The sequence below is a fragment of the Pseudophryne corroboree genome, chromosome 8, assembly GCF_028390025.1.
Source record: "Pseudophryne corroboree isolate aPseCor3 chromosome 8, aPseCor3.hap2, whole genome shotgun sequence".
Lineage (NCBI taxonomy): Eukaryota > Metazoa > Chordata > Amphibia > Anura > Myobatrachidae > Pseudophryne > Pseudophryne corroboree.
In genome coordinates, this window is record NC_086451.1 from 71,610,020 (window position 1) to 71,631,953 (window position 21,934).

Sequence of the window (21,934 nt, forward strand, 5' to 3'; positions counted from 1 at the left end):
ACGTGGCGAGATATTTTATGGCTGTAGCATAAGGCGCGATTCCAGGTTCTGGAAGAGAAAACAAGATACTTGCAGGGGTTTCAAATTCAATTAATTTACTTGTACCTGCACTTAATTGAAGCTGTTAACAATATATTGCTTCCGTCTTCCTTTCTATTTACATTGCTCATGGATACGGCAGATGCATTTAATACAGATATGGTTTTGCATTGTAAATGATTTTCCCTTTAATAAAACGTCTGAGTTCAGTTGGCATCCCGCACGTTGTGCGAACTTGGACTACAGTACATCCCGCCCTTTGTCTAGGTCAGTGCTGGACAACAGGTTTGTGGGCTGCCAGTGGCCTGTCAAGCCTTCACTTTGGTCCCCAGCTCTGTGCCATCAATCTGACATTCTCTGCTTTATACCAAAGCAATGAATAAGACTGAATAGGAGCAGTTTACTTCTGTGTTGTGCACTGGACAGGGGTCACGCTCTGACATTCTCTGCTTTATACCAAAGCAATGAATAAGACTGAATAGGAGCAGTTTACTTCTGTGTTGTGCACTGGACAGAGGTCACGCAGCATAGCCAGTCATTGGTGCTCAACTCCGTCCTCCCATATGCAGACTCTGCCTGCACAGGAAAGTGTTTTTAGACATTTGGGAGTCCATTTATCATAGATCATATAGTGTACAGGTTCTCAAACTCGGTCCTCATTACCCCACACAGATCATGTTTTGCAGGTCTCCTCACAGAATCACAAGTTAAATAATTAGCTCCACCTGTGGACCTTTTAAAATGTGTCCGAGTAATTAATACACCTGTGCACCTGCTGGGTTACCTGCAAAACATGCACTGTGTTGAGTAATGGAGGACAGAGTTTGAGAACCTGTGGTATAGTGAATGCGATCTGGGCGGTATCTTACCACCCAGGATCGCATTGCAATATGCGATCTGATCGGGTGAATTTATCACCCAGCACAGGCAGGGATAGGGGCTCCGGAAGGACCCTGTCCCTGCAATGTGCCGAGTGCAGTGTCAGGGCCTGTGCGGGCAGGTGTCCGATCTGCACTGGGGTAATTAACGGCAGAGAGGGCCTAGGGGACCCTACCAGATCTACTGTACATCCACCGAAGTGGAGCCCATAGGCTACCAGGTGCAGGGAACAATACTGGAAATGCATTGCATTCCCGATATTGATGCATCTTGCAGTACTGCATCCTCCTTAGAAACCTATGGGGGGGGGGATGCGGCTGCGGGCGGCAATGGAGGGATCGCAGCAGGTATCAGAGATCTCTGCTGTAGCCCCTCCTTTATACAATCCAGGGCTACTTAATATTTGTGGCTATCCTCCGAAAAGTTGCGTTTTTGGCGGACATAGCCGCAAATATTGTTTGATAAATGGGCCCCTTGGAGAGGCATATAGGGAGGAGAGGGTGGGACATAGAACAACAAGTGGGGGGGTCTGAGTAACGTTGGAATGTTGGGGCAAGGGCTGGCATTTGCCGACAAGTGGTACCCAGGTAGTACCCACGGCAACATGCCTTCCTTTTAGAGAGCTGCATGTGCGGACCATTAAATATACACTATTTCCTATTAGTTATCTAGGTGACCTAAAGACTTCACGGAAAAGAAGTCCTACAAGACAGCAATTTATGCAGTCACAGGTGCAGGACAGCCACAAGATTAGATTCTGATGGTAAAAAAACATTTAAATTATATATGGAAACCCGACTCATTTAGGTGCTAATGAAGGTTACTTGCTATGTGCAAGCTCTCTAATGCAAGTTATACACCGACACTAAATGTATAGTTGCTTTGGTTTTCGTGTACATTGTCCGTTTTCAGCAAGGCCAGTAATAAACCCTAGATGTCTGATTTTTTTTTATTTTTTTATCAATAGCTGTTCCACCTTAATTAATGGTCAGCTCACCCACACCCTGGTCGCAATTATTACCTATACAGCTTCTCTGGCCAGGTCAGTCAGCTGGAATAACAGAATAACCATAATATATACCAGTAATGCTTAGAGTGGAATATGAAGCAAAATATTACACCAGGTAAGACATAGAATACTCTTTATGGATTATTATAGCCTATAAAGGGGCTCTCCAAGACCTCGCCTGCGGCCCCCAGATCCTGTCTGCTCTAGGGTCAGATCTGTTTGTGATAACATATCAACAGGCACAGGTGCTAAAGTTATTACAGATAGGGGTTTTCTATAGTATTGCTTTAACTATCCTTTGAAAGGTTAGAGGGCCTTCCATGCAGCCCCAAAGGGTATCAGGATGCCTGTCCCTGCTATAAGAGCACCATTGTTCCAGTCTGATTTGAATAAAGGACTCTGCAGAAAGGAGATGTTGGGGAGGGGTGTAGTAAGCCTTAGAGGAGTGATAAAGTGGGGAGTGATAAACAACCAATCAGCTCCTATCTGTCATATTTCAAACAGCCTGTAACATGGCAGGAGCTGATTGGCTGGTACTTTATCACTCTCCAAGGCTTTGTACATCTTCCCCATGGAGTAAGGACATTACAGCAATACTTTTCCAGATGGAACCTAAACCACCATAGAAGTCAAAATATCTTCTCGCCCAAATCCACTGCTTTCCACCAGGTTACTGAACTTGAAATTTCAAGAACTGGGTACAGCCGGTGGGTTTAATTTAGTAGGTCTAAAACATCTAAACAAACAAAGTAAAATCTAAAATTAAACCTTTAAAGTGCAAGTAGACCCTGAGGGTAATCGCAGCCTCTCCTGGGTATAGTCCGCTCTCTACGGAGCAAATACAATAAAATACACCGATTCTCAAAGTCTTCCCTTTTACCACCTCAGTGTGTTAGCAGACAGGTAATTTGCATCATCATACCAATGCGTACTTTGTACTTAGCAAGAACCAGTCCGTAATAAACCACATCTTCTGTGTAAACAATGGCCAGCTGCTCACATTGTTCCCATAAGGACATAGGACATAGCTGGAGAGAGGTAGTAAACCTGAGGTTGTTCTGGGAATGAAACACTTGTCTATTCTTTAAAAGTTTAAGTCTCTATTAATCGCACCCAGAGTAGCAGCTCACAAGTAATAGTTGATCCGTGATGGCACCGTTTTGCAGCCTGTCCATGAGAATACTTTTTCATCTTCGGGGAAGTAAACCAGACTGTCTGTTACAGAGCGGACAGTATCTTCATCAGCCGCCAATCCCACCTGCTCCATCTCACTTCGCACGCATTGCCTGACGTGGTTGGGACGCAGCGGCAGGAAAGGCACAAAGACATCTACGAGGTTCTGCTTAATGATCTCAGATTGCCAGAAGCCATCTGCAAAGAAAAAAAAAAAAAAAAGGGAAGGAGAGAGAGAAATAAATAGCAATGTACCCAAGCACCGGCATAACATACTACACCCCCAAGTAGAACCAATGGAGGATTGAATTGGTGAAATGGGGGGGGGGGGGGGGGGGGGGGGGAAGAGGAGAGGAGAGTAGTTGCCCACAGTCACCAATCAGTTGTTACACAGTTAGTGAGGTTGAAAAAAAGACAATCCATCCGTCGAGTTCAACCTATTCTGTATTATTTTCATGAGTAATTTTATCTGTTGATTAAGTCAGCCGTTGTGTTGTATTTCCTCATTTTATTATAACTATGGTACGTGATCTATCCACCATAACCCTGTATATTAGGGGTGGGCAACGTGCGGCCCGCGAACCGATTCTACCTGGCCCCGCTGTCTCACACCAGTGTGCAATGACAAGCGGCCCGACTGGCTGAGCCGCTCGTCATTGCGCTACATAGGTCCCAGACGCGGCGCCGCAGAGGAAATCCCGGTGCGATGATCGGGACCGGAGCTGACGTCAGAAACCCTCCCTCCAAACGCCTGGTCCCTCCTTCATTTTTGCGGACACTCCTCTAACACGGCCAATTGCCACCCACAAACGTCCTCTTCCTGTCAATCACTGTACGATCGCTTTGTTCGTACCATCCCGTCGCTGCCCGACGCTGCAGACCGACGAGCCTGCACATTGCACACGATATTTTGTGTGTGGCCCTCGACTATTCACTGGAAGTGTTAAGCGGCCCCCCAGCTGAAATATCCTTATCCATTAGGAATTTATCTAGGCCATTCTTAAAAGTATTGACTCTCTCAGGCAGGGAATTCCAAACTCGTATTGTCCTTACTGCAAAAAAACCTTTCTGCCTCTGTGTGCGTAATCTCCTCTCCTCTAACCTAAGTGGGTGTCCACGTGTTTTCTGTACTGGTCTTAACAAAAAGAGATCACCCCGAAAGCCATGTGTATTGTCCCCTTAAAAATGTATAAATGTTGATCATGTCCACTCTTAATCTCCTCTTTTCCAGTGTGAACATGTCAAGCCTTTGCAAGTCTTTCCTGGTATTCCAAAGTCTCCATCCCCTTAATTAGCTTCGTCGCCCGCCTCTGAACCTTTTCTAGTTCCAGGTTATCGTTTTTGTAGTAGGGTGCCCAAAATTGTGCGCAGTATTCCAGATGGAGCCTCACTAGGGCTTTATATAATGGTAGTATAACTCTCATCCCTTGCATCAATACCCCTCTTTATGCATGCTAGTACCTTGTTTGCCACTATCCTACATTGCGTGCTGTTATTATTATTATTACTACTACTACTACATTTTATTTATAGGGCGCCACAAGTGTTTCGCAGCACCGTACAAAGGACAGTACAGGAAGACAAAACTCAGCATAACAGTAAATAAATAACAAAAATAGAGTGCAGGTAACAAGGAGCACCACAATTCTCAAAACATAATACTGCTTAGATGTAAGTAGCAAGGGAGTACTCATTGTACTACTTGGGGCTGGCGGCCATAGAGAGAGGAGCTTTTACCAGTAGGAGAAAAAGCAGGTAAAGATGGTCTCTGACTGAAATGTGTAGAGAAGAGGGCTTAGACAACAAGAGGAAAGAGGGCCGTGCTCTGAAGAGCTAACAATCAATAACAGACTGTTAACCGTCATAGCCAAGACTGTCATACTTGAGTTACAAGCCGACTGGTTTACTTTGGGCAATTTTTCCACTTTCTCTCAAAGGTTTGATCGGTCTTAGATGAACGCACATGGACAGTAGGTGTGCTTCAATCGTATATGAATGATCTATGGTCTTTGTTTTAGATTTAAAAAAAAAAATTTTTTTACACTCACGCTGAGAGTTAGAGATCACAGTGTTACAGATGGCAGATTCCACATCACTCAGCTGGATTTCCTCTCTGTCTTTGCGCTCTCTCCAGAAATTCAGTGCTACCTGATTAATAGCTTCTCCTCCAGAATTACTGCAAAAATAAAAAGCAGGTCCCATAAATCAGAGAACGGAAATACAACAATAATTTATACAGACAGTGTGGGGGGAAGGACGCCCACGACAGGGCTAGTCCGCCCCACATGTCAGACCCCCCCCCCCCCCCCCGCACAGGTGAGAAAGCATCACGTTCGCACCCGCCAAGAAGCTCCCTGCCTGCGCAACCTATCCGCAACATTCTGGGTCACAGCGGCGGTGTGTGACATCACAGCGTTGTCAGGATCGTGCTCCCCCAACGGCGTTCTAACACCGTTGGCATGCCTCCTCCCGCCCCACGGCCGCAGAGGTGATCGCACCAGTCAGATGCTTTGGCATCTCACTGGATGCACAAGCGCACGGCTCAAAGGGCATCAGGCTGCGATCGCTGCCGTTGCAACGCCTGGGTCTGTATTAGGCCTGATGACCAGTACATCAAACTAAAACGAATCTAGGGGCAGATGTATTAACCTGAAGGGATAAACCAGTGATAAACCAGTGATAAGTGCAAGGTGATAACGCACCAGTCAATCATTATGGATTTAAAAAAATTAGGACAGTTAGGAGCTGATTGGCTTGTGCGTTATCACCTTCCACTTACCACTACTTCATCACTTCTTTATCTATTCTCCTGGCTTAATACATCTGCCCCCCGGTTTCTATGACAATTTCCTTAGGTCGCCCAAAAAATAAAAGTTTAGAGAAGGGCTTTCTGTATGTTTTTTGATAGTAGCAGGGTCACTGCTCTCACATTAAAAAATAAAAAAAATAGAATTCCTCCTTGATATTCTTAAAAAGCCCACTCCCATCCCATATCACACATAGGTGTGGCTTACTTTCCTCTCATAGTGGGAGGAGACCCAGACCTATATACCCCCTGTCCCAGTGTTGCCCAATGTAACATATGGGAAAGGTGAACTATATAATCCCGAACGTACTTACCTTATGAAGATAAATATGGCCTTCTTGTAGTTTGAACCAAAGACCACCCAGGAGGAGCCCAGGAACGGGACAATGACATCAATCAGCCCTGGGTGCATCTTATCCATCTCCTCAAACAGAAATATGGATCGGCTGCAGGCAGTGATGTTACCCTGGATCCACAGTTTCAGGTTCTCCTATATAACCAGGATACAAGGGTGATCAAATAGGAAGAGTGGATATTGGTGCTTAAATGAATCAAACAAAGTCATCCCGGTCCGGGGCACACAGAGAAAAAGTACAAAGAAACCACTAGAACACAGCAATGATGATAAAAGTACTAAGGTACCTCCACTTCCTCCCACTACAACAAGGAATATAGTAAATTAGGTACCTGGATGTAATCAAAGCTGATAGTTCTCTGACTTTTTTTTATGTCTCACTGTTCCACACACAAAAAAAGATTATACCTGGGTCCCCGATATCAGTGAGAAGATTAAATGGTGATACTTATGATAAAGACACCTTTATAGGCTGTCATTATTTGCATTCTATGATGAGCAAACACATAAGGGAAGCAGGGTTTATCTCCTAGTGGGATGTGCTTGATCACGAGGCTCTTGTGAGATCGGACTGTAACACCTGCACTCGTGCACAAACATTATTGCAAACAAGAACAAGTAAAATCTGCATATATGGATCCAAATGGTTTTCCCACCTCCAGATAACTATTAAGGATTTTTCGCCCATTGCTTCAACTTCCTATGATATACAATTGATAAAAGTGGTGACAGACCATGACTAGATCTGCCAACAATTCACCATCGCTTTCAGTTCCCTAATACTCCTTTCACACCGCACAAATAACCCGATATCGACCCGGGTCAGCGTGCGGAGTGAAAGGGGCATAGCCGAAATCACAGGTCGCCTGACCCGCCAATTCAACCAGGGAATAAAGCAGTGTTATTCCCGCGTTGAATACCGGGTCAGTGGCTGCGTAAACAGGCTCCCGGGTCGATACGACCCGGGACCCATTTACTACAGCAGGGAGAGGCGGTGCAGAGATGATTTCATCTCCCAGCGCCGCCTCTGCCTCCGTCCCCGCTGCCAGCTCCCCCCCCTGCTGCTACGGCAACCTGCCCGGCATATTGCCGAGTCGGGGAAACCAGCAGCAGCGGCCATTGCTGGATCCCACCCGGGAAGGACCCGTTTCCAGTTCTCGGGTGGGATCCGGCATTGGCAGTGTGAAAGGGGTATTACAGAGACAGTAAAACAAAGCTTTGGACGAGTGATCAGAATGTGCTGAATGGTGTAAAGCAGGGGCCTATCTATACAAAATGGTGGCCACATAGCACAATTACTGTACCTTGTACTGATCCACATACTGAGCATGTGGGAAGTGTAGAATAGGAGAGAACTGATGAACATATGGGCTCCGGTTTCCTTCTTTGTACAGATGTTTTACCAGCAGGGAACTCACAAAGGTTTTACCAGTGCCGCTCCAGCCATGGAAAGATAACACAAGAGGCTTCCTGGGGTTGTCGCTCTCCACAAACTGTTTCAGGGCCTTCACCACAAGCTCCTTTGCCAGGTGCTGCCCAAACACGTTAGAGGTGAGATCACAATCTAATGCTGTGAAGACAAAACGAGGACGATAAGTGAGGCGGACCACCATAAATACAGCAACCACTACTGATATGGGAAGATTCAAATTAAGTAGAAAGTACAGGAGGAACCTGGCAGGATTTGCTAGTACAAAACAATGCTTGTTCTCACCCAAACCTCAGAGTTATAAGCAAAAAATAAGCAATGGGTACTTGTCCAAACCAGGGTAGTTAAGACATCCACAAGACCTGGGTACTAAGGCGGCGTGGCAACATGTCCTCCAAAAAAAAACGAAATCCAGATCACTGTAAAATACTTTGCATGATGCCGTGTTATGTGCTGTAAGGGAGGGCATTTGTCCCCCTTAGAATCTGGGCCCAGGTAACTAGCGCCTGTAACTCATCCCTCTCAGCACCCCAGACCAGGACACTTACCTGTGTGGAGGCTGTATGTACTTGTCATGTTAGCATGGGTTTACTTTACTGTGGGTGCTCAGGTTTTCTCCCGCAGTCCAAAAACATACTTGCAGGTGGATGTTAGCAAAGCTCACACCAATAACTGTCCCAGTTTTGGCAGGACAGTCCCAATTTTGCAAAAGAGGAGTAGGGTCATGCCCAGGAGTGGGCGTTTTTTGGGCAGATCGGATGTGAGGCTTATTTGGGTTGGGAGGTATGTGTGTGGTAGCATCTAGTTACCCTTCGTGGAAAGGACCTTTCCCATAAGCCCCTGGGTTCATGTTACCAACTATTTGGAATAGTAACCAGTGGCGAGCAGAGCGAGACACAGAGCCCGAAGCGTGGTGAGCGAAGCAATCCCATGAGGGTACAATGGTGCATAGGTAACACAAAATAACCTCAAACGAACAGAGAATGGATAAAACATTCACGTGATGTAAGAGCGGAAGTTCTCTATCGCCCTCTCATGCTGTCACTTCCTGATCGCGAAGGGTAGATGCTAAATCCTAGTGGGCTAAAGGACCTTTCACACCCAGGGGGAGGAGCAAGGCCGGTGGCTTGCAGTTTCACTATCCACGTCACCACTGGTTGCCTTAAGTAACCAGGTGGCAAGCAGAGCGGAGCAAGCCATCGTGCCCAAAGCGTGGCGGGCGAAGCAAGCCCGCGCGGATCCGTTTGGGTCCCTTGTTCCTACCTTGCTCCTCCCCCTCTCCTGTCCTGTCACGTGACAGGTCCTTTAGACCACTAGGATTTAGACCTAACCGATCACGAAGGGAACATAGACACAACCGTATGTGTTAGTGACTATTTAAAAAGCCTCACCACCATTCTTATGCCAAGCTTCTCTCCAAGTCTTCTGAAACTCAGAACCTGTCAAAGACTAGCTGGGCATGCTGCAACTTGCAGTTATACAACAACAAGTGCCATAAATTCCCTAATACCAGACACTTGCCATTATGAGAGTTTCTATTATTTTGCCCATATGGCATTTGGACATATAAACAGCACCGTATTAGGAAACCACACGGAGAACTTTATACAGAACACTTAACTTGTACTAAAAAAAAAAAAGATGATCACAATACTGCAACTACAGAAAAATGGTAAACAGAGTAAGAATAAATAAAGTTTGTTAAAAAAAAAAAAGTCTTACGACACTGCGGGCACTAGGACCACACTACATTGGCTCCGCACTCACCTTTAGAGTCTATGTGGAAGCCGCACTCGCAGAAGGAGTAAAAGCTGCAGGGTAGGGCGGACAGCTCCCAGCAATACCCCGAACCAAAGCAGAAGACACCCAGGAACAGCAGGAGGAAGCCGGCCGCCATCCTCACTACTGTCCCACGGCATGACGATATACTGAAAACTGACTCACAAAGGTGCACCAAGTACAGCTGGCAAATAGGAAGCGAGGGGGTCACGTGATCGTGCTTGGCGGCCATGTTGGTGGAGGAACAGTGTACTTTTTCTCTTTTTCTTCCCCCCCGTGATACTTACACACTTTCATTGCATGGTATTTGCATTTTTTTTTTAGCTACTCGAAAACACGCTGTGTACTACACTGAATAGAAAAGTCAGCACACCAATATATTCTTTGCTGTCACCACGCACTTGTGCACGGTTTAATTTAAAATGAAATTATGTTCCACTCTTTATAATTCATCACACCTTCCTACCTCTATGTCTGTCTGTTTTTACCCAGTTTTGTTCTATTTCTGTTCTAATTGTAAAGTGCAACGGAATATGCTGCGCTATATAAGAAACTGTAAATAAATAAATCACACCAAACATCAGGAGTAAGATCAAATTCACATGGATGTGCTAATCAGGAGTTAACATATTATATTATATTAATAGATGTCTCTTTAGAATGGAGATATTGCCTCAAAGCATAGGCGTGCGCAGCTAATTATATTAGGGGGTGCACCGCCGAAGGGGCGTGTCTAGTACCACCTTTTGGGCATGTCTAGCACCGCCCAGGGACATGTCTAGCACTATTTTACATTCCCTCAGTAAAATCACATGGCTTAATCACATTACTCAAAACAGTATGAGCCAAAATTTACATTACACCACACAGTATGAGCCAAAATTCACATTACACCACACAGTATGAGCCGAATGTCACATTACACCACACAGAATGAGCCGAAAGTCACATTACACCGCACAGTATGAGCCAAAAGTCACATTATACCACACAGTATGAGCCGAATGTCACATTACACCACACCGAATGAGCCGAAAGTCACATTACACCGCACAGTATGAGCCGAATGTCACATTACACCACACAGTATGAGCCGAAGGTCACATTACGCCACACAGTATGAGCCGAAGGTCACATTACGCCACACAGTATGAGCCGAATGTCACATTACACCACATAGTATGAGCGAATGTCACATTACACCACACAGTATGAGCCTAAGGTCACATTACACCACACAGTATGAGCCGAAGGTCACATTACGCCACACAGTATGAGCCGAATGTCACATTACGCCACACAGTATGAGCCGAATGTCACATTACACCACACAGAATGAGCCGAAGGTCACATTACGCCACACAGTATGAGCCGAATGTCACATTACGCCACACAGTATGAGCCGAATGTCACATTACACCACACCGAATGAACCGAAGGTCACATTACGCCACACAGTATGAGCCGAATGTCACATTACACCACACAGTATGAGCCGAATGTCACATTACACCACACAGAATGAGCCGAATGTTACATTACACCACACAGAATGAGCCGAATGTCACATTACACCACAAAGTATGAGCTGAAGGTCACATTACGCCACATGGTATGAGCCGAATGTCACATTACACCACACAGAATGAGCCGAATGTCACATTACACCACACAGAATGAGCCGAATGTCACATTACACCACAAAGTATGAGCCGAAATGTACATTACGCCACATGGTATGAGCGAAAGTTGACATTACGCCACACAGTATGAGCAACATATATATATATATATATATATATATATATAATCCTTTAATAAATATGTATATACCCCCCCCCACGCACACACGCTGATTGTTGGCCTCACCTCCAGCAGTACTAAGGAGGCTAACAATCAGTGTTTATGGGTTCCTGCCAGACAATGCTGCTGCTGGAGGTGAGGCCAACAATCAGCGTGGGGGGGGTATGTGTGCGTGCCAGGACAGTGCTGCGGGAAGTGACGACAACACTGGCAGGCACATCCCCCATAAACAAGCCATATTGCCCCCCTTAGTTCTCCCCCCAGCCACACACACTTTAAAGACACCTGGCAGCCGCGATACTCACTGACAGGCTAATAGCTTCAGTGAGTCTCTGTCCTGCTGCCTGCTTCGATCGGCTGCGGCGCACCTCACAAACGGACCTCTTCTCTCTTTATGGCTGGGAGCGGGAAGGATCTCCTTCTCCTCTACGCTCTCCTGCAGCCCGGGCCGTCTCCGTCTCCCGGTCTCCGTGCGCTACTGGTCACATGCAGCAGGAAAGGAGGAGGGAGTGGGCTGCATTGACTATGTGCAGGCGTGTGGGGGGTGCCAGACATTAGGGGGTGCCTGTGCGCACCAGGCACCCCCCGTGCGCACGCCTATGTCTCAAAGATGTAATAAGACTGCTCTATATAGAGTATTGTCAGTGTCGGACTGCTCACCAACCACGTTGCAGTCTTCCCATCCTGGTGAGTCCCAACACTGGGGTATATTTACTAAGGTGTGAGGAATTTTTTTTAGAAGTGGAGAGGTTGCCCTTAGCAACCAATCAGAGTCCACATAACATTTATCTAGCTACTTCTATGATAATAGCTAGAATGTGATTGGTTGCTATGGGCAACATCTCTACTTCTAAAAAAATTCACCTTAGTAAATATGCCCCACTACATTGCTCTGCATTATTTGGCTCAATTTATTACACAGATTTTAAATAAAACTTATGTTGCTCAAATGGGTTTAAGTAAACCAGTGAATCAGTACTTGAACCCATTTGAGCAGCATTAGATGTATTTAAAATATGGCAATACCGTGAAGTGGTTCTTGAGAAGGATTCAGTATGATTTCCTGACAGTCGGGATCCCGGCGGTCAAAAATACCAACATCGAGCGCAGTGTGTCCCTTCACGAGCTTGCTGCGCTTGCCACACTTCGGGCTCTGTGGCGAGCTTTGGTTGCCACACTATTATATCCCCCTCAGGTGGTGGGAATACCGGGTGGTGGTCGGGATTTTGACCGTCTGCATTTTGACTGCTGTCGGGTTCCGGCATCGGTATTTCGACCACTGGGAACCCAACTGTCAGGAACTTAACTATCCCGTTAAGCATTGACAAATTATTGCAATATTTTGGAAACTATCACTCCCTGTTTATATATATTTTTCGCAAATTTTTCGGGTTTTGTGTTTTGGTTTTGGATTCGGTTCCGTTACCGTGTTTTGGATTCGGACGCGTTTTGGCAAAACCTCCCTGAAATTTTTTTGTCGGATTCGGGTGTGTTTTGGATTCGGGAGTTTTTTTTTCCAAAACCCCTCAAAAACAGCTTAAATCATAGAATTTTGGGGTAATTTTGATCCCATAGTATTATTAACCTCAATAACCATAATTTCCACTAATTCCCAGTCTATTCTGAACACCTCACACCTCACAATATTATTTTTAGTCCTAAAATTTGCACTGAGGTCGCTCGATGACTAAGCTAAGCGACCCAAGTGGCCGGCACAAACACCTGGCCCATCTAGGAGTGGCACTGCAGTGTCAGACAGGATGGCACTTAAAAAATTGGCCCTAAACAGCACATGATGCAGAGATAAATAAAAAATAAAAAAGAGGTGCAAGATGTTGTATAAACAGGACATGCACACTTTAACAAACCCATCATTTCAGCGACAGGGTCTGCCACACGACTGTGACTGAAATGACTGGTTGGTTTGGGCCCCCACCAAAAAAGAAGCAATCAATCTCTCCTTGCACAAACTGGCTCTACAGAGGCAAGATGTCCACCTCCTCCTCATCCTCCGATTCCTCACCCCTTTCACTGTGTACATCCCCCTCCTCACAGATTATTAATTCGTCCCCACTGGAATCCACCATCTCAGGTCCCTGTGTACTTTCTGGAGGCAATTGCTGGTGAATGTCTCGACGGATGAATTGATTATAATTCATTTTGATGAACATCATCTTCTCCACATTTTCTGGAAGTAACCTCGTACGCCGATTGCTGACAAGGTGAGTGGCTGCACTAAACACTTAAGTAAAATAAAGCCAGTTTGTGTAAGGGCCTCCAAATTGCCTCTTTTCTCTAACGTCCTAGGGGATGCTGGGGACTCCGTAAGGACCATGGGGAATAGACGGGCTCCGCAGGAGACATGGGCACTTTAAGAAAGAATTTAGGTTCTGGTGTGCTCTGGCTCCTCCCTCTATGTCCCTCCTCCAGACCTCAGTTTGAATCTGTGCCCGGACGAGCTGGGTGCTGTTCAGTGAGCTCTCCTGAGCTTGCTGTAAGAAAGTATTTTGTTAGGTTTTTTTTATTTTCAGGGAGCACTGCTGGCAACAGACTCCCTGCATCGTGGGACTGAGGGGAGAGAAGCAGCCCTACTCTCTGCAGATAGGTCCTGCTTCTTAGGCTAAGGCTACTGGACACCATTAGCTCCAGAGGGATCGTACACAGGATCTCACCCTCGTCGTCCGATCCCGGAGCCGCGCCGCCGTCCCCCTCGCAGAGCCGGAAGACAGAAGCCGGGTGAAAGAAGCAAGAAGACTTCGAAATCGGCGGCAGAAGACTCCAGTCTTTACTGAGGTAGCGCACAGCACTGCAGCTGTGCGCCGTTGCTCCCACACTACACCCACATACTCCGGTCACTGTAAGGGTGCAGGGCGCAGGGGGGGGCGCCCTGGGCAGCAATTAGAGACCTCTTTGGCAAAAGTTTGCATATATACAGTTGGGCACTGTATATATGTATGAGCCCCCGCCAAAAATTGTACATTAAAGCGGGACAGAAGCCCGCCGTCGAGGGGGCGGGGCTTCTTCCTCAGCACTCACCAGCGCCATGTTTTTTCTCCACAGCACCGCTGAGAGGAAGCTCCCCAGCCTCTCCCCTGCAGTTACACGGTAGAAGAGGGTAAAAAGAGAGGGGGGGGGGCACATAATTAGGCGCAAAAATCAATATAAACAGCAGCTACTGGGTTAACATTAATTTACTGTGTTATTCCTGGGTTAATAGCGCTGGGGTGTGTGCTGGCATACTCTTTCTCTGTCTCTCCAAAGGGCCTTATGGGGGAATTGTCTTCAGATGAGCATTCCCTGAGTGTGTGGTGTGTCGGTACGTGTGTGTCGACATGTCTGAGGTAAAAGGCTCCCCTAAGGAGGAGATGGAGCAAATGTGTGTGTGAGGGTGTCTCCGTCGACAACGCCGACACCTGTTTGGATGTGTGTAATTAAGTGCTAAGGTGAATTTATCGCACAAAAGATTAGAGAACAGACAGGGAATCTACCCATGTCTGTCCCTATGTCGCAGAGACCTTCAGAGTCTCTCAATGATCACTATCCAAAATAATAGACACTGATATCGACACGGAGTCTGACTCCAGTGCATACTTACCGACATTTTCTTTCTCCTCTCCGGGAGAAGCCCGGAGAGGAGACGCTGCAGTGACTTCGGGGGGCGGGGCCGGACTGTGACATCACTAAGCCCCGCCCCGCATCGGGAAATGCCTCGATTTGCGGGTCCGCGGGAAGGGGGCGGGGCTAAAATGACGCGATTTGCGTCATTTTAACCCCTTCTCCACCCGACGGACCCGCGAATCGGGAGGTTATCTCTCATCCTGCTCGCATCACTAGGGTGCGAGCAGGATGCGGGAGACCTGCCCACTCTTCGGGGGGTGCGGGGGGCTACCCCAAAAAACGGGAGCCTCCCGCAGCTTCCGGGAGAGTAGGTAAGTATGCTCCAGTGTCGACTACGATAATGCAAAGTTACAGCCAAAATGGCAGAAAAGTATTCAATATATGATTATTGTAATAAAAGATGATTTGCATATCACTGATGACTCATCTGTCCCTGACACAAGGGTACACATGTTTAAGGGGAAGAAAGCTGAGGTAAATTTCCCTCCTCTCATGATGAAAAAGAGCGGGAATCTCCAGACAAGAGACTGCAGTTTCCCACAAAGAATTCTCAGGAAGTATCCTTTCCCTACTAGAGCCAGGATACGATGGGAATCTTCCCCTAGGGTGTCATGTTTGCCCAAAAGGTAGCCCTGACTTAACAGCTATCCTCAGGGATCCTGCAGATAGCGTGCACATTCTGGTACACTACTCAGACCGGCGATTGTGTTGGCATGGGTTTATAGCGCTGTAGCAGCGTGGACAGGTACCTTATCAGCAGAGATTGAGACCCTAGTATGTATATATATATATATATATATATATATATGTAGACCAATGTGGGGTACCTTCAACTATTGTCCATAGAAAAGGAAACCAGGCGGCACTCCAAGGGTTTTGTTCAAGCAAAAGATTTGTATTAAAGTGACAGTGCAAAAAAATTAATCCAGCATAGTGCAAGCCACCGACGTTTCAACGCCCATCAGGCGTTTTTTTCAAGGTGCTATGCTATAAAGTGCAACGTGACAAGCAGCAAAAACAAACATACCGGCGATTGTGTTGGCATGGGTTTATAGCGCTGTAGCAGCGTGGACAGGTACCTTATCAGCAGAGATTGAGACCCTAGTATGTATATGTATATATATATATATATATATATATATGTATATATAGAGATATATATATTAAAGATGCTGTCTTAAGAGATATATATATATATATAAAACATGCCCAAAGAGACATTAGTCTACTGGGTTCTAGAGTCAACGCTACGTCGATTTCTGCTTGACGTGTCCTGTAGAATATGCAATGGACAGATGATGCCGACTTAAGAGGCATATGGAAGGCTGAGGATTGTGTGGAGAAGGGATCTCGGACCTGGTCTCCACAGTTATAGCTGGTAATTCTGATATGTTGCTTTATATTCCTGCACAGCCTAGGAAAGCACGACATTATCAAATGCAACCTTTCGAACACAAAGAAACAAGAAAGTCCGAGGTGCGTCCTTTCTTGGCAGAGGCAGGGGCAGAGGAAAGAAGCTGCACAACACAGCTAGTTCCCAGGAACAGAAGTCCTCCCCGGCCTCTACAAAATCCACCGCATGTCGCTGGGGCTCCACAGGCGGAGCTAGGCCCGGTGGGGGCACGTCTTCGTAAGTTCAGCCACAAGTGGGTTCACTCCCTGTTGGATCCCTGGGCAATAGATATTGTGTCTCAGGGATACAAGCTGGACTTTGAGGAGATGCCCCCTCACCGAAGGCCCTGCCGGCTTCCCCCCACGAGAGGGAAATAGTGTTAACTGCAATTCACATATTGTATCTTCAACAGGTGGTGGTCAAGGTTCCCCTCCTTCGACAGGGAGGGGGTTATTATTCGACCATGTTGTAGTCCCGAAACCGGACGGTTCGGTCAGACCCATATTGAATTTAAAATCCCTGAACATATACCTGAAAAGGTTCAAGTTCAAGATGGAATCGCTAAGAGCGGTCATCGCAAGCCTGAAAGGGGGAGATTTTATGGTGTCTCTGGACATAAAGGATGCATACCTTCATGTCCCCATTTATCCACCTCATCAGGCGTACCTCAGAATTGCGGTACAGGGTTGTCATTACCAATTTCTCTGACGTCCTAGTGGATGCTGGGGACTCCGTAAGGACCATGGGGAATAGCGGGCTCCGCAGGAGACTGGGCACTCTAAAGAAAGATTTAGTACTATCTGGTGTGCACTGGCTCCTCCCTCTATGCCCCTCCTCCAGACCCCAGTTAGAATCTGTGCCCGGCCAGAGCTGGGTGCTTTTAGTGAGCTCTCCTGAGCTTGCTAATAAGAAAGTATTTTTATTTTCAGAGAGCTTCTGCTGGCAACAGACTCTCTGCTACATGGGACTGAGGGGAGAGAAGCAAACCTACTAACTGCGGCTAGGTTGCGCTTCTTAGGCTACTGGACACCATTAGCTCCAGAGGGATCGAACACAGGACCTGACCTTGTCGTCCGATCCCGGAGCCGCGCCGCCATCCCCCTCGCAGAGCCAGAAGACAGAAGCCGGAAGAAGCGGAGAAGACATCGAAATCGGCGGCAGAAGACTCCTGTCTTCACATGAGGTAGCGCACAGCATTGCAGCTGTGCGCCATTGCGCCCACACTAACCCACACACTCCGGTCACTGTAGGGTGCAGGGCGCAGGGGGGGGCGCCCTGGGCAGCAATTGTTACCTCCTGGCGAATGCTGCATATAAACAGTGGCACACTGTTATATGTATGAGCCCCCGCCATTTATTTTACAAGAAATCGCGGGACAGAAGCCCGCCGCTGAGGGGGCGGGGCCTTCGTCCTCAGCACTCACCAGCGCCATTTTCCTTACACAGCTCCGCTGAGAGGAAGCTCCCCAGGCTCTCCCCTGCAGAATCACGGTAGAAGGGTAAAAAAGAGAGGGGGGGCACATAAATTTAGGCGCATAAATCATAATACAGCAGCTACTGGGTAAACACTAAGTTACTGTGTAATCCCTGGGTTATATAGCGCTGGGGTGTGTGCTGGCATACTCTCTCTCTGTCTCTCCAAAAGGCCTTGTGGGGGTCCTGTCCTCATTTAGAGCTTCCCCTGTGTGTGTGGTGTGTCGGTACACGTGTGTCGACATGTTTGACGAGTAGGGCTATGTGGAGGCAGAGCAAGTGCAGTTGACTGACGTGTCGCCGCCGAGGGTGCCGACACCTGATTGGATGGATATGTGGAAGGTGTTAAATGATAATGTAAACTCCTTACATAAAAGGTTGGATAAAGCTGATGCCTCGGGCCAGTCAGGGTCTCAACCCATGCCTGATCATACAGCGCAGAGGCCCACAGGGTCTCAAAAGCGCCCACTATCCAAAATGGTTGACACAGATGTCGACATGGATTCTGACTCCAGTGTCGACGACGATGATGCAAAATTGCAACCAAAAATGTCAAAAGCTATACGTTACATGATTATAGCGATGAAGGATATTTTACACATATCAGAGGTAAACCCTGTCCCTGACAAGAGGGTTTATATGTATGGGGAGAAAAAGCAAGAGGTGACTTTTCCCCCTTCACATGAGTTAAATGAGTTATGTGAAAGAGCGTGGGATTCCCCAGATAAGAAAGTCCTGATTTCCAAAAGGTTACTTATGGCGTACCCTTTCCCGCCAGAGGACAGGGTGCGCTGGGAATCCTCCCATAGGGTAGATAAAGCTCTGACATGCTTATCTAAGAAGGTGGCCCTGCCGTCGCAGGATACGGCCACCCTAAAGGATCCTGCAGATAGAAAGCAGGAAAGTATCCTGAAATCTGTTTATACACATTCAGAGACTCTACTGAGGCCGGCAATTGCGTCGGCGTGGATGTGTAGTGCTGTAGCAGCGTGGACAGATAATCTGTCTGAGGAAATGGATACCTTAGACAGGGATACCATTATGCTGACCCTGGGGCATATAAAAGACACTGTCCTATATATGAGGGATGCCCAGAGGGACATTTGCCTACTGGGCCCTAGAATTAATGCAATGTCAATTTCTGCCAGGAGGGTCCTGTGGACTCGGCAGTGGACAGGTGATGCCGACTCCAAAAAACACATGGAGGTGTTACCTTACAAGGGTGAGGAATTGTTTGGGGACGGTCTCTCGGACCTGGTTTCCACAGCTACTGCTGGGAAGTCAAACTTTTTGCCATATATTCCCTCACAACCGAAGAAAGCACCGTATTACCAAATGCAGTCCTTTCGCGCACAAAGAAGCAAGAAGGTCAGAGGTGCTTCCTTTCTTGCTAGAGGCAGGGGTAGAGGAAAAAAGCTGCACCTTACAGCTAGTTCCCAGGAACAGAAGTCCTCCCCGGCTTCCACTAAATCCACCGCATGACGCTGGGGCTCCACGGGTGGAGCCAGGAGCGGTGGGGGCGCGTCTCCGACATTTCAGCCACCAGTGGGTTCGCTCACAGGTGGATCCCTGGGCTATACAGATTGTGTCTCAGGGATACAAGCTGGAATTCGAGGTGATGCCCCTTCAACGTTACCTAAAATCGGCCCTGCCAGCTTCCCCCATAGAAAGGGAAGTAGTGGTAGCGGCAATTCTCAAGCTATTTCTCCAGCAGGTGGTGGTAAAGGTTCCCCTTCCTCAACAGGGGAAGGGATACTATTCCACAATGTTTGTGGTACCGAAACCGGACGGTTCGGTCAGACCTATATTAAATTTGAAGTCCCTGAACATTTATCTGAAAAGATTCAAGTTCAAAATGGAATCGCTCAGAGCGGTCATTGCAAGCCTGGAAGAGGGGGATTTTATGGTGTCTCTGGACATCAAGGATGCTTACTTGCATGTCCCCATTTATCCGCCTCATCAGGAGTACCTCAGATTTGTGGTACAGGACTGTCATTACCAATTCCAGACGTTGCCGTTTGGTCTGTCCACGGCACCGAGAATATTTACCAAGGTAATGGCAGAAATGATGGTGATCCTGAGAAAGCAAGGAGTCACAGTTATCCCATACTTGGACGATCTCCTCATAAAGGCGAGGTCGAGGGAGCAGTTGTAAATCAGCGTAGCGCACTCACAGAAAGTGTTGCAACAGCATGGCTGGATTCTGAATATCCCAAAGTGGCAGCTGATTCCTACGACGCGTCTGCCCTCTCTGGGCATGACTCTGGACACAGACCAGAAGAAGGTGTTTCTCCCGACGGAGAAGGCTCAAGAGCTTGTGACTCTTGTCAGAGACCTCTTAAAACCGAAACAGGTGTCGGTGCATCACTGCACGCGAGTCCTGGGAAAGATGGTGGCATCGTACGAAGCCATTCCCTTCGGCAGGTTCCATGCGAGGATCTTTCAATGGGATCTGTTGGACAAATGGTCCGGATCGCATCTTCAGATGCATCGGCTGATCACCCTGTCCCCTAGGGCCAGGGTGTCTCTTCTGTGGTGGCTGCAGAGTGCTCACCTTCTCGAGGGCCGCAGGTTCGGCATACAGGACTGGGTCCTGGTGACCACGGATGCGAGCCTCCGAGGGTGGGGGGCAGTCACTCAGGGAAGAAACTTCCAAGGGTTGTGGTCAAGTCAGGAAACTTGTCTGCACATAAATATCCTGGAACTAAGGGCCATATTCAACGCCCTGAGTCAAGCGGAGCCCCTGCTTCGCAACCAACCGGTGCTGATTCAGTCAGACAACATCACCGCGGTGGCTCATGTAAACCGCCAGGGCGGCACAAGAAGCAGAGTCGCGATGGCGGAAGCCACCAGGATTCTTCGGTGGGCGGAGAATCACGTACAAGCACTGTCAGCAGTGTTCATTCCGGGAGTGGACAACTGGGAAGCAAACTTCCTCAGCAGGCACGACCTCCACCCGGGAGAGTGGGGACTTCATCAAGAAGTCTTCATTCAGATTACAAACCGATGGGAACTGCCACAGGTAGACATGATGGTGTCCCGTCTCAACAAAAAGCTGCAAAGGTATTGCGCCAGGTCAAGAGACCCTCAGGCGATAGCTGTGGACGCCCTGGTAACACCGTGGGTGTTCCAGTCGGTCTATGTGTTCCCTCCTCTTCCTCTCATACCCAAGGTACTGAGAATCGTAAGAAGAAGAGGAGTGAGGACAATACTCATTGTTCCGGATTGGTCAAGAAGACCTTGGTACCCGGAATTGCAAGAAATGCTCACAGAGGACCCATGGCCTCTGCCTCTCAGACAGGACCTGTTGCAACAGGGGCCCTGCCTGTTCCAAGACTTACCGCGGCTGCGTTTGACGGCATGGCGGTTGAACGCCGGATCCTAGCGGAAAAAGGCATTCCGGAGGAAGTTATTCCTACGCTGATAAAGGCTAGGAAGGACGTGACAGCAAAGCATTATCACCGCATATGGCGAAAATATGTTGCTTGGTGTGAGGCCAGGAAGGCCCCTACAGAGGAATTCCAAATGGGCAGATTTCTGCACTTTCTACAGTCTGGAGTGACTATGGGCTCGAAGTTGGGATCCATAAAGGTCCAGATTTCGGCCCTATCCATTTTCTTTCAAAAGGAACTGGCGTCTCTTCCTGAAGTTCAGACGTTTGTTAAGGGAGTGCTGCATATTCAGCCCCCTTTTGTGCCACCAGTGGCACCTTGGGATCTCAACGTGGTGTTGGGTTTCCTGAAATCCCACTGGTTTGAACCACTTAAGACTATGGAGCTAAAGTATCTCACGTGGAAGGTGGTCATGCTATTGGCATTAGCTTCGGCTAGGCGTGTGTCAGAATTGGCGGCTTTGTCATGTAAAAGCCCCTATCTGGTTTTTCATATGGACAGGGCAGAATTGCGGACTCGTCCCCAATTTCTGCCAAAGGTGGTGTCATCTTTTCATTTGAACCAACCTATTGTAGTGCCTGCGGCAACTCGTGACTTGGAGGATTCCAGGTTATTAGATGTGGTCAGGGCTTTGAAGATTTATGTAGCCCGAACGGCTGGAGTCCGGAAGACTGACTCGCTGTTTATCCTATATGCCCCTAACAAGTTGGGTGCTCCTGCTTCAAAGCAAACCGTTGCCCGCTGGATCTGTAACACGATTCAGCAGGCTCATTCTGCGGCTGGATTG

At 47.6% G+C, this 21,934-nt stretch overlaps 1 protein-coding gene across 1 annotated transcript; it reads right to left on the minus strand.

Moving 5' to 3' along the window:
- Positions 1–78: 78 nt before the first annotated feature.
- Positions 79–9,692, minus strand: TOR2A (torsin family 2 member A). Its single transcript, XM_063936632.1, has 5 exons — positions 9,458–9,692; positions 7,566–7,831; positions 6,221–6,396; positions 5,149–5,276; positions 79–3,298 (listed from the first exon to the last, which is right to left on the minus strand). Exons 1-5 carry the CDS (start codon positions 9,585–9,587, stop codon positions 3,054–3,056), a joined length of 945 nt encoding a protein of 314 aa, XP_063792702.1. The 5' UTR covers positions 9,588–9,692; the 3' UTR covers positions 79–3,053.
- Positions 9,693–21,934: the final 12,242 nt, after the last annotated feature.

Bases quoted from the DNA above. Each gene is read 5' to 3' on its own strand.
- TOR2A (XM_063936632.1), bottom strand. From the start codon at position 9,587: ATGGCGGCCGGCTTCCTCCTGCTGTTCCTGGGTGTCTTCTGCTTTGGT. The intron at 7,832-9,457 runs GTGAGTGCGGAG...TTGTCTTCACAG, and splicing joins CTTCCACATAGACTCTAAAG to CATTAGATTGTGATCTCACC. The intron at 3,299-5,148 runs GTGAGTGTAAAA...TTTTCTTTGCAG, and splicing joins TGTGATCTCTAACTCTCAGC to ATGGCTTCTGGCAATCTGAG.